Genomic DNA, 12958 nt, shown 5'->3' with positions numbered 1-12958 from the left:
TACTCGTACTGGAAGGATTGCAGTAGGGAGGTAACCCTCAGTTCTCACAGTGTCCCAGGAGAATGAAGAGTGCAGCAGATCCATCACACAGGAAGGCTCTATGGGCCTGATGATGGACTTGCTATTATTCAAAAGCTAGATGAGCTCTACTCAATGAGATCGTCTCCCCAAGTTGAATCCCGGGGAAGAAGACTTCTGGCCAAAGCAATCCCTTCCTGTCTACCGAGCCCCCGAATTCCCTTCCTTCTCTGAATTGTGGCAGTTACAAGGTGTTGTCCTCTTCTTACGTGGACAACTGTAACTGCTGAAAGGAGTAGAACAAGGACGGGTTATGTGAATCAGAGGAAAGTCTGGCCTATAGGAAGTGCTATTTAAACACATAATGACCTTCTCCCTCTTCTAGATATGAGAGCTCTAACTCTAAGGAGCAGATGTGTATTTCCACCACACCAGCATTATAGGACTCTGATCATATGATCGCAACCCAAGGAACAACCCTGATCTGTAGGAGAAGGGAAAGGTAGGGTGGGTGAGGCAGCAAGGAGAGGAGTCAAAGTGCCACATACTCTATATCCAATACAGAATCAATGTCCAAACCCTTCACTTAAGCTATTATCCTTGTACTTTGAAGTTTCTTGAATCATCATTTAATTCGTCATGGATTAGCTGCGTAGTGAGTCCTTGAGGGAAGGCTCTATGTCTTGTATTTTTACATTTCCAACAGGGGGCAGCACATTGCTACATTAATGTATAATTCAAGATGTATGGTCAATAAATAATGTGAAAAATAAATGTTACACAAATTAGTTTAAACAAGTCACGTCCACAAGTCTGCAGCTTTTGAACACATGAAGTGAGGACAGTGAAGAATGTTGATTAGGAGGAAGCTTTTTCCCTTCTGGAGGGAAGGAAGGGAGAAGCCACAAGATTTATTTTATGTTCATGGAGAGATAAGAAGCCTGAGCTGGTGACTTCTCTGTTGCCACCTAAGGAAAAAAAGACAAAGAGGAGGTAGGAACAGGCAGAAAATCAGAAAAGGTTGTACAAAAAATAGAAGCATCAGAAACAACTGAGGGAAACAGTAGAGAGGAGCCCAAGGAATCTAAAATTTAGAGATCAGCACAAGATAGATAAGGTTAATTAGGAAAAGCAGGCTTCCTCATCTAAACCTTTGTGTAAGATTGGGGTTGGAAAAAGCTGATAAGGTCAAACTGGGCTAAGTAAGGAAGGAATCAAATAGATTCTTCTTCTAAACATTGTATTATGGAATCATCTTTAAAGGTGGTCTAGTTTTTAAAAAGCTTTTGTATTTTTTTTTAAGAAGGGAGGAAAAAATAACCTCTCTCAAACATATCTATAAAGCGAAGCCTTACTTGCTAAACTGAGCTGCTGTGATGGAGACAACGAAACAGCAGGTTCAAATATTAGGGCCAAATGAATATTTGAGAAGAGAAATGACATCAGTGTCCTGACGAATCACTTTACTTCATCCATGAAAGTGTTTATTTTGAGATGCCTTTCTGAGGTGCTTCTATTTGAAAAGGCCTTAGTAACCCTATCCTTAAAGGTTAATGTTTGAGACATTTATGGAAGGGATCTCTATAAGATTATGGATAAATCTTGTTTTGCTGCAACATTCTGACTTCATTTTGCTTGCTCCCTTTTCCAAATTTCTAAACTCCTGAAGACAGAGATCACCTCCATCAAAAAACAATGCATTCGGGGCGGAGCCAAGATATTTGTGTGAAGGCAGCATTCCCCCACAATTCCAACACCCCCAAACAAATGAGGGCTCTAGACAAAAATTAGAGGGGCAGAACCCACAGAAAGACTGAGTGTTACATTTTCCCAGTCCAAGATAACTTAGAAGCTCCCCAGGAAAGGTGTGCTTCACCAGGACCTGGGATTGGAAAAAAAAGCCGGGGCGCAGCCCAGCCTAGCCTAGTACAGCCCAGCCCAGCACAGCTCAGCGCAGCCCAGAAATAACCGGCAACAGCTTGAAGGGGTGGTGGGAGAACTCTGCTGCACCTGGGGTGAGTGTGGAGTGAGGAGCATGGCCCGCAGAACCTGCATCGAGAATTGGGAGAAAGAAGCCTGTACCCCCAGAGACGGTAAGAGAAGTCTGCAGAGATTTCTCTGCTCTCCCTGGGGTAGGACTCTACTGTTTGCCTACACTCAGACCCAGGTTGCAGTTTGGGCTTCTATACTAAGATAGCTGGATCCCTCCTTACAGCTCCCGGGCAGAGGGCAGTGCTGTGGTTATTTACATATCAAAGCACGGGCTAGAGAGCATAAGACCTTGAAGGAATAAAGGTCCCAGTGGGGTGTCCCCCCCCAAAAAAGACCAACCCCAAAGCCTTGGAAGTGCTGTAAATTAGTCTTGGGCTGAGGAAATGAGTAAACCACAGAAAAAGAAGAATCTGACTATAGAGAATTACTTCAGTCCTATGGAAGATCAAAACACATACTCAGATGATGACAAAAATCAAAGCTTCCATATCCAAAACCTCCAAGAGAAATAGAAAATAGGCTCAGACTGTGGATGAGTTAAAAAAAAAGACTTTGAAAAGCAATTAAGGGAGGTGGAGGAAAAACTGGGAGGAGAAATGAGAGCAATGCAGAAAAATCATGAAAACCAAATCAACAGCTTGGTGAAAGAAATGCAAAAAAATACTGAAGAAAATAATATTTAAAAACCAGTTTAGGCCTAATGGAAAAAAACAAAACACAAGGCAAATGAGAAGAATGCCTTAAAAAGTGGAATTGGCCAGCTGGAAAAGTAGATAAAAAAGCTCTCTGGAGAAAAAAAAACCCCCAATGCATTCCTTTTAACATTATTGGGGAGCACTGGCCTATAAGTAAGCTGAGTTTGAGGCCTAGATCAGCAAATAAATGGAGACCTTCAGCAATTAAGTCCTGTCTTTGCTTCTCTGCTCTCAGCCACATGAAGTGATTGCCATAAATGAGTATTTCTTCAACTATTTTTGCATGAACAGAGCACAGTATTATTCTCTGTCATAAGGAATCCAAGGAAAGAACGAGGAGGGGGGAGGAGACTGGCTCTTATGTGCACATTGGATTTCCAATGATATGAACCACTTCCCTAAATGAGTTCTAAGGTCTATTGTAATGAAAAATGGTACAATTTCTAGGGAAATGGTTGTACCTGTTAAGGTCTTATTGCTCTTAAGAGTTTTGTTCATATGATTTCCTCTCTCTCACTCTATTTCTTAATGTTATGAGGTATTTCATTTCTCAAACAAGACGATGGAACTGAGCAGACATAGAAACTCACATTACTGGTAGGTGGTATGGTAAAAAAGACAGTGAGGTAGCACAGTGGATAGAGCAGACCTGGAGTTGGGAAGGTTTATCTTCCTGAACTCAAAGCAGCCTCAGACACTTTCCTGGTTGTGTGATCCTAAGTAAGTCATTTAACCTTGATGCCTCAAGTTTCCTCATCTATAAAATGAACTGGAGAAGAAAATGGCGAACCACTCCAGTATCTCTGCCAAAAAAAACTCCAAATGGGGTCATGAAGAGTTGGGCATGACTGAAATGACTGAAGAACAACAACAAAAGTATGATGGAAAAGTGGACAAGGAGAACTAGGAGCTAGATTTGAATCCTGCCACTCATGTGACCATGGTCATGAATCTCTCTGTGCCTTAGTTTCCTTAAGTATAAAATAAGTTGAACTAAAAGGTCTCTTAAGACTCCTTCCAGCTCTAGAATCACGAATTATGAAATACAAGTCATAGACCCTCTAGGTATGAATCCTCAGGATCTCCCAAACCCCTCCACTAGGAAGTATGCACATGATCTTTTGGGATTAGAAGTTTGGATTAAATGACTTCTAAGGTCTCTCTCTCTTTCTCTCTTTTAGATTTTTATTTATTTAAGGCAGTGGAGTTAAGAGTGACTTGTCCAAGGTCACACAGCTAGGCAATTATTATTAAGTGTCTCAGGTAAGATTTGAATTCAGGTCCTCCTGACTCCAGGGCTGGTGTTCTATGCACTGTGCCACCTAGCTGCCCCCTCTAGGGTCTCTGTCAAATTTTATTATAATTTATCCTTAAAACTGGGGAAGGGTAAAAATAAAAGATGGAGGAAATTATGTGAATAACTATAGTAGCAACTATTTCTAAGCCACCCCTCCTCAAATGATGGGGTCTAAGATCTCAAGGTTTTCTGATATATAGAAGTTAAATCACCATAAAGTAAAAGCATTAAAGAAAATTTTAAAAAGTAAAAAGGGGGGCGGAGAAAGGGAAACTGAGATTTAGAATATTTTTTGAAGTTTGGAAAGAAAAGAGAATTTTGAATGTATACTAAAACATATTTCCTAGCCATCAAAAAAATTTTCCAAATCCCCTGCTTGCTGTTTCTCCTTCTGGTTTGTTTTATTATTACAGAGGTGGTATTCAAGAAGTGGAAGAGAAGAAGAGTAGTTGAAAACCTTTTTGTCTGATAGGCCCAAGGGCAGCCTATAGACATGGGTCCCCTTGTCCAGGAAACACCTTTTCCACAAAGACAAATTACCTTCAGGGCAGGCAGGCTGAAGCCATCTGTCAGGTTGTGGGCCTCTTCCTCAGATACCTGCTCTTCACTCAGGCCCAGGCCCAGCTCTTTAAAAGGTACCACACAGATGTAGTTGGTCACATTGTCACTTTCCGAATTCAAAGGATAGGTTAAGTGAGAGTTAAGGCAAATACCATGTGAGGTTTTGCATAAAAAGAACAGAAGAGATGCTGGAACATTTAATCCAAATTATCTTTAGCAATCATTTGTAACACATTTTTAGAAGATAGACTTCATATGAGTTCACTTTGACTAGATATTAGTCTGTAATACTAGAAGTTCTTTAGAGTCTAAGTAGAAAGGTCAGATAATTCATCTGTCTAACTGGGTTAGCACTGAATCTTCTTTAGTCCCTTCCAGTGAACTTGATCCAATGAACATGTAACAGAGTGAACATTCCTAGTGTTTTTCTTGATGTCAGTCTAGAGAAAAGATGTAGACCTGCTGGGATAGAGCCAAGGAAGATACTCAGATACTGGCTTTCTCGAAGAGTGCAGGATAACAGCATAATTGGGGTCATCTGCATCTTCATGATTATCAGGGCAGTTATCATGAATTAATGATGAAGTATTTTTTTCGATCTTTTCCCCAAGACGTTATTTAACCTTCAGGAAAACCTCTTCTCTGCTAACAATATCCTCTAACTCAGCAACAGCATTAAAATAATATTTTATTGAGGTACTGCTAACACAGAGCACCCTAGGAACCTGGCTAGATTCTGATCACTCAACCAGTTAATTTTTGTAAGGAAGAATGAAAGATCCCTTTTCATCCCTGTATATTGGGTGGCAACAGAAGGTACTGGTTAGGGTGAGCCTTGGGGTCTAGAAGTTTGGGGCTCAAGTCTCTGACTCATACAAAGAAGATTTCATCAGCACTTCCTAGCACCAAGGAAAAATCACAGATCCAGATCAAATCAAAACTCCAAATGCCTATAGTTTCTTTATCCTTCTCACCATGAGAATATACTTTTGCCAACACCACCAATTTCCCAATTTTTCCCAAGTCTTTGATATTTGGTTTAACAGAATTCAGAAGTCAGATATCTTTAAACATTTAAGTAGTTAATGTTATAGTCATTTTTGCTTATAATGCCTCAATGTTGGATCAAGTGAATGATGTAACCTGTTATAATAACATTTCATATTTTGACTAATACCCTGGTTCAAGGGCTGCATCAATGAGACAGCATTGTTAAGGAGAAAGATCATAAAAACATTAATAAAGCATGGCATCAAAAAAAAGGCATGCCATCCTTCCCTGAAACTGTACATCAACTGTCTGTGACTCAAAAATAACTTTTCACTGAATTAAAAAAATTTAAAGATGTGGTTCACAATAAACCTAAAAACATTATATATGAAAAGTCACTATAAGAATTTCTAGGAAGACTGGAAAATAGTCTAGCATGAGAACAGTAGTGGACCTGGAGTCCATCTGAATTCAAATCTGGACAAGTCATTTTAACCCTAATTGTTTCAAATTAAAAAAGAAAAAAAAGAAAAAGAAATGCAAATTAAAAATAATCAAGCAGAATTGGCAACTAATGAAACTAATGAAGAAGAAATCAAAGACAATCCTTTTAAAGGATTTCTGATGGAAAAAACCATCCACATTCAGAGAAGGAACTATGGAGTCTGAATGCTGACAAAAGCAATCTATCTTCAATTTAAAAAATTTGTTTTATTTTTTTTGTTCTGATTCTTCTTCCACAACATGATTAATATGGAAATATGCTTAACATAGTTATACATGTAAACTCTTTATTAGATTGCTTTCTGTAGGGGGGAGGGGAGAAAGGGAAAAGAGGGAGAAAAAATGTGATACTCAATCTTAAAAAAAACGATTGCTAAAAACTATGTTAACAATATTGAAAGAATAAGTCAATAAATTTAAAGATAATTAAAGAAGTGAACAGTTAAATGTTGGAGGCATTGTGGAAAAACGAGCATACTGATTAATGCAGTGTTGGTTACAATTCTCTTTTATAAGTCTGACGATTAGTTTGGACAAGATTAAAAATCAAATATCCTGGACAAATCTTGGGATTCTTGATTTATCACTCGTGATGGAAATTAGGCAAGTCAGGCTAAATTTAGCAAATGTTATTTTAGCTGCTGTGTAAAACTGCTTAGGAGTCATTTGACAATTTTCTATAGCCACAAAACTTTTCAGTAGCATCATTTATATGTGTTCTCTCTCTCTCTCTTCTTAGTTACAACTGACCTTCCAGTATTTCCAGAAAATACACTGAGTTCAGCCATCACATTTACTTACAACTGTGCCAGAAATTAGGGCACTTTCTGTTCTTTTCATTGAGAAACATCCATGCTCTAGGCTGGATTGTTTGCTTGGGGAATGGGGATGCTCTACAGCTGAATTTCTGTTAGAAACTTTCCAGGTATGATTAACATTATCAAAACTTCTCTTTTAATTTTCAAGATACACAACTTTCCCTCACTTTCTCTTTTGTTAATAGAAGACTGGCACTGATCCCCTCAAAGGATGACTTCTAAGAATGCTTGGCTTTCTGGAGATGCATCTTGGAATCTGTCATATGCCACCTTTGATCCATCCTGTCTTGCCATTGGCACCTTCTCTTTCCTAATGGTTGATCTACTTTGGTGGTGAGTAAATCCTATCTAACATGGCACTATTTGAAATGATGTGACCACTTTAAAAGGTAGGTAAGCTTTGCTTGCCTTTGCCCTGAATTACTCAAACTAGCTTGGCTTGAATTGCTCTTTTCCATATCTGTTCTTTTGTTATAAGGCTTGCATCCTGTTGCCCTCTTTAATGGTTCAACTGGTCACAGATTCTTTTTTTTTTTAAGGTTTTTGCAAGGCAAATGGAGTTAAGTGGCTTGCCCAAGGCCACACAGCTAGGTAATTATTAAGTGTCTGAGACCAGATTTGAACCCAGGTACTCCTGACTCCAGGGCTGGTGCTTTATCCACTACGCCACCTAGCCGCCCCCATAAATTCTTTTGGTTGCTTTCATCATTGGCTTTTTTCCTTTGTTCACTGGATTCTCATGGTCAAGCTCAAGGTCAAACAGCTGTATTCTTCTTTTACTGGCTGACTTATCATATGTGCAGATGTTCTCAGACTCAAAAGATCTGAAGTCTATATGGTAGGTTTTTTTCTTTCTTGTCCATGTTTTGTTGATGCTCTTTCCTTTTTATATCACTCACTTCCTAGTGATTCCCTCCTCAAATGGACAAGACAGTCAAAGCAAATCATTCCATCATACCACACCTACAGTTCTGTGGCTGAGGATGATGAAAGTAGGCATGTCTGAGAGAGGAGGATGAGACTGTGATATTTATAGAAGCTGAAACATAAATGTACCATAACTTTCTATATTGAATTCCTGTTGTTAAATTGGTGATTTTCCCCCCATGTTCATTCAAGGCAATATGATGCAGTAGAAAGAAAACTGAGTTTGGAGACACATGATTTGAGTTCAAATTTCAATTCTATTAGATGAACTTAAGGAAGTCACTTACCCGCCCTGGGTTTCAGTTTCTACCTCTATAAAATGAAAGGTTGGACTAGATGACTTCAGAAGTCCCTTCCAGCTCTAGATCTAGGATGCTATGAACCACCTGACTTTTACCTTATTTTTCCTGCCTAATCCCATACTTCAATACTGAGACATCATCCTCATGCCCAAAACTTGAAATGTCTTTATTCCTCCCCTTTGCTTAAAGGGAACAGACTTCAATGTGGGCAGCCCTTATGCCTTTTCTCTTCAGTCTTAGTGGTCTTTTAACTTTGTTAAGTTAAATGATGTCCTTGGAATCATACAAAGCACCTTACTGCCCTCACTCTTCCCTTGATTTTTGGCAGCTAAGATGCTGAAAAGTCAGGGTGAAAAAGTCAAAATTATATAAGGAAAAGTCTCATTAACGAGTTACTTTCAATCCTCTTTACCATCTTATCAAGTCTTTAATAATAAACCTTTGAAATGAGAAATGGGAGAATTATGAAAAAAACTCATTGTTATAATGCTTTAAAAACACAATATGTCTAAATAAGCTAATCATCTCCCATAATATCCTGCAGAAGTTTTTCTGATTACTTTCAGTCAAGTAAATATATAATAAAATAATAACAGCAAATAACTATCTTGGATTAAATTATAAGAATATTATCATATGCAGGGGTAATTAGAAAAACCTTGCAGAAGGAAAAAATCAAAAAGGGACGAAACAATTTTCTCTCCAAGATTACACAATTCACACTGTATGGGGGCAGTTAGGTGGCGTAGTGGATAAAGCACCGGCCTTGGAGTCAGGAGTACCTGGGTTCAAATCCGGTCTCAGACACTAAATAATTACCTAGCAAGCCACTTAACCCCATTTGCCTTGCAAAAACCTAAAAAAAAACAACCCCAAAACCAAACAATTCACACTATATGGTTTCCTTCTGGATATGCACTCCTACAGGGAGCAATATTTTGATCAACAGGTTCAGGGTTAAATGGGTTCCAAATATTTAACTTTTTACGATTCTTTGGACGGAGACAGATTTCAAGAAAATGAGCAGAAACTAAGATTAAACAAACAAATACTTGTACCACTGAAGAAGGAGTAGGAGCACATGCAGTTCAACCTGTTATACCAAGAGCTATAATAGTTAAAATTACTTTCATAATGATGTAAGATCTTTAAATATTAAAGAAAAATTCAATTGTGTTTACTACTATACTCTAAGATTCAATTAAAGAAACTTTTGTCTCTCTTATAGGGGTTAACAGTAGCCAGCACAGTTTGGTGCACTGAAGATAATCTTCAGTTTCATCAGATAGGTAATTATATATCTATAACCCATATTAAATTGCTTTTGATTGGGGGGATGGGGGAAGGAAGGGAGGGAGAAAAATATGAAATTCAAAAAATGATTGTTGAAGACACTCTAGAAGGAAAATATGCATTCCATGCTTTCCAATAAAGAGTTTATTCTATATTTTAGTTCAATGCTTCCATCCTGCCATTAAAAACACTCCCTTTGATATTTAACACATTAAAGTCTTAATTCTATAGAATTATACCTGTCAAAGAACAGTTTAGTTTATAGAAATTGACTATGACAACAGCTATACAGTGATGATTCATATATAAGACTCATTTCTTTATTTATATCCATGCATTTGTTTTCTGGTAATATGGTTTATTTCCTGATTTATTGATTTTATTATCATGAAATATAGCATATTTTACTGCTACACAGATTATGAAAGAGAAAGTGACTACTTAATGTCACTTTTCAGTCACTAAGACACCCAGTTCTGTAAGTTTGGCAAGTCAGACCCTAGCAGTACCAAGATCCTTCTGTCTTAATTTCAGTCATTGCAAGCATTGAGAGAGGGAATATTTTCTTCCTTCTAAAACTGAATTAGGTAGTGAGGGGAGAAAGAAGGTGGATTGTATTTCCAAAGCTTGCTTTTCCTGCCAGTTCACTTTAGAATTCATCTTTAATTTTATAATAATCAATGGGAAAATAAGCTTTAATATATAAACAAATATATGTGTATATACACACTCACTTTTATTTAACCTGTAGAGATCAGACCTGATCCATTTATCAAGAATATTTAAACATATATTGATATCTAATAACCTGATCACATCTGGAAAAGGATATTTTTTCAGCATATAGAGGGTAGCTAGCCTTGTTGCTCGGAAGTTAGCTCTAACAGTACGGTAGACAGCTTTCCGAAGGCCGATGAGATTCTGATTAGGATGCTGTCCAGCTTTGTTGAATGGGAAAGCAGCATTGACCCTGTCAAGCAAACTTGAAAAGTAAAATGTGATACAACTGTACAGATGTCCTAAAGTTTTTGTTCTAAATCTACAATCAATTTATTTTTTTAAAAAATTCTCTTCAGTTATTTCTTCATTTGAAACAATTAAAAATTCCTTCCCATTCCCTTGGGGTGAAAAAAAAAACCTGGTAAAAATCCATTTCAACCACAAATATGTCTAAAAAAAGAAAAATGACAGAAAATTAAAAATTAAAGCCCTTGTAACTGTTATTTCTTTTTTCTTTTCAAAGTCACAAGCATAAGTATCTTTTTCCACATGCAGTCTCATCACCTCTAAGATGCAAGCATATGTCTGCAAGTATCTGTCTAAATATCTGAAAGTTTCCAAATGAATCCATATCAAGAATAATTTATCTGTTACTTCAGGACTTCAGTAACTCAAGTATTTTTGAAAGGCTCAGAAATGCAAATCAATGGACTACAGAAGTCACTTATGATTTCTGATAAAGCTCAGAGTTCTAAAAGGAAACTCATATGACATTGGGAAAACCTTAATTATACTTAGCACATTTTTGCATCTCTCCACATTTATATTAATTTATTGTTTTGGTCCTCTGCAACATTAAATACATTATACAAACATTTAAAAAAAATTTCAAGTGATAGGAAAAACACTTTAAAGTCAGGGTTTAAACTATATGCGACATGTTTTTTGACTGGCACTGGCCTTCTCCAAATAATCCAAAAATGCAGGTTAATAAAAGAACCAGTTGGCGATGAGGAATGTACAGCAAAGACATGTTTAGAACTGCAAAATATCACCAATACTCCCTGATCTGCTTTGGGGGGAAAACATTCACTGTCCCATGAAATTTAACACAGCTTAATGCCATAGCAGACCCTGCCTATCTGTAACAATGGCATATATTACACTAGTTGGATAGAGTTGTTAAATCTTTCATTTTCAGGTAATCTTATAATCCTTTAGCCTATGGTATTATTAATAATATGAAAATATTTCAAATCAAATTCAAAACTTTTCCATAGTAAATCCTAGAGACCATCATAAAACTAGAGATATTGAAAATAAGGTTGCCATTTTTTAAAAGAATACTATTGGGTGGCTAGGTGGCACAGTGGATAGAGCACCAGCCCTGGAGTCAGGAGGACCTGAGTTCAAATCCAGCCTCAGACACTTAATAATTACCTAGCTGTGTGGCCTTGGACAAGCCACTTAACCTCATTGCCTTGCAAAAAAATTAAAAAAAGAGTACTACTTCAGGGTCCTTTTAGAAAAACCTGATTTTGAAGATTCTTTAGAAACTACCATTTTTCAGTTTGATATACCTTGATATTCTTTTTAGACTTGTTTTCTCCTAAATTAAGACAGTTAATGATTAAAGATTAATTTGAATCAAAGTTTTTACATGGAAATACACATTTTTCTCGTATTCACTTTTCTGTTGTGTGACCCTAGGGAAAAAATTTCACTTTATTGGACTAGGGTCCTCTTCCATAACATGGGGATAATCATAGATTTATTTCACAGGGTCTTTGTGACAATCAAATAAGATAATAACTGTAAAGGCCTAATACACAAGAAAGAGACTCCAGGACCATTAACTTGGACAATGATAGTATTGATGGAGTGGGAATTCTCTGGTCCTAGAGACAGAAGAGCTGGTTTAAATTCTCCCCTTTGACATTGACTCCTGGGGTCTGGACCTGAAATCCCACTGAGTCTCACCCATGATCCTGTGAGATTTAGTCACAAATGTTACCCTGAGGTCCCATAGACATAGTTGCCATTTTGTGTACTCACATCAGTGAACCAAAGTTCAAGCCTGGACTAAAGGTGTGATCTCCAAGAACAAGAGACTGTGAAATGGAATTAAAAGATGGTTGTTTAAAAGGACAAAGATTAAATGACCTGGAATCTGCTAGATTCTGAACTGCTCTGTAAGAAAAGTAGTAACAGGGGGCAGCTAAGTGGTGCAGTGGATAGAGTACCGTTGCTGGAGTCAGGAGCACCTGAGTTCAAATCCCATCTTAGACACTTAACAATTAACTAGCTGTGTGGCCTTAGGCAAGCCATTTAACCTCATTGCCTCGCAAACAAAACAAAACAAAACACCCTAAAAAAAGTAGTAACAGCAGAGAAATTGTCTCATTCAGTTTGGTCTTGTCCGAAGCTGCACACTATAGGGGCCTCTGTAAATGGATTTGTTGAATGATTCTGGAGATTTCTTTTCTTCATGTGCTTCTATGACTTTACAAAAGAAATTTAAAATTACAACAACTGCAATAGTGAAATACTTAATACTTTTCCCTGATCTAAATGAGGTAAATGAAATAATATTTTGTCTGACATGTAGTAGAAATGCCGATTCTCTACTCCTTTACCTACACTACAATACTGACATCATTAATTAAGCAGATTTTAGCAGTTAGCCTGATGACCAACCACCTGACAGCTTCAAAAAGCAAGGGGTGTGTGGATATGGTAGCTGAGGATGTTGGCTATCAAGTACCTAACAATTTTTAAAGGATGATCTCTAATTTATCTTTCATAAGGGACCAAAATGGTGAATCACACTTTCTCCATTTC

At 37.4% G+C, this 12958-nt stretch overlaps 1 protein-coding gene across 2 annotated transcripts in view; it reads right to left on the bottom strand.

Moving 5' to 3' along the window:
• Positions 1-12958, bottom strand: part of VEZT (vezatin, adherens junctions transmembrane protein) — a 59374-nt gene that overhangs the window by 25927 nt on the left and 20489 nt on the right. The window contains exons 5-6 of one of the 2 annotated variants that reach the window (XM_074226606.1): positions 10230-10379; positions 4543-4690 (exon numbers count right to left, since the gene is read on the bottom strand). In XM_074226606.1, coding sequence (XP_074082707.1) covers positions 4543-4690; positions 10230-10379 — 298 coding nt within the window. The remainder of the gene's footprint in view (positions 1-4542; positions 4691-10229; positions 10380-12958) is intronic. The other variant, XM_074226607.1, reaches the window with a different exon arrangement.

The sequence above is a fragment of the Macrotis lagotis genome, chromosome 2 (assembly GCF_037893015.1).
Source record: "Macrotis lagotis isolate mMagLag1 chromosome 2, bilby.v1.9.chrom.fasta, whole genome shotgun sequence".
Lineage (NCBI taxonomy): Eukaryota > Metazoa > Chordata > Mammalia > Peramelemorphia > Peramelidae > Macrotis > Macrotis lagotis.
The sequence above is the reverse complement of the archived record's forward strand: the minus strand, read 5'-3'. Positions and strand labels throughout refer to the sequence as shown.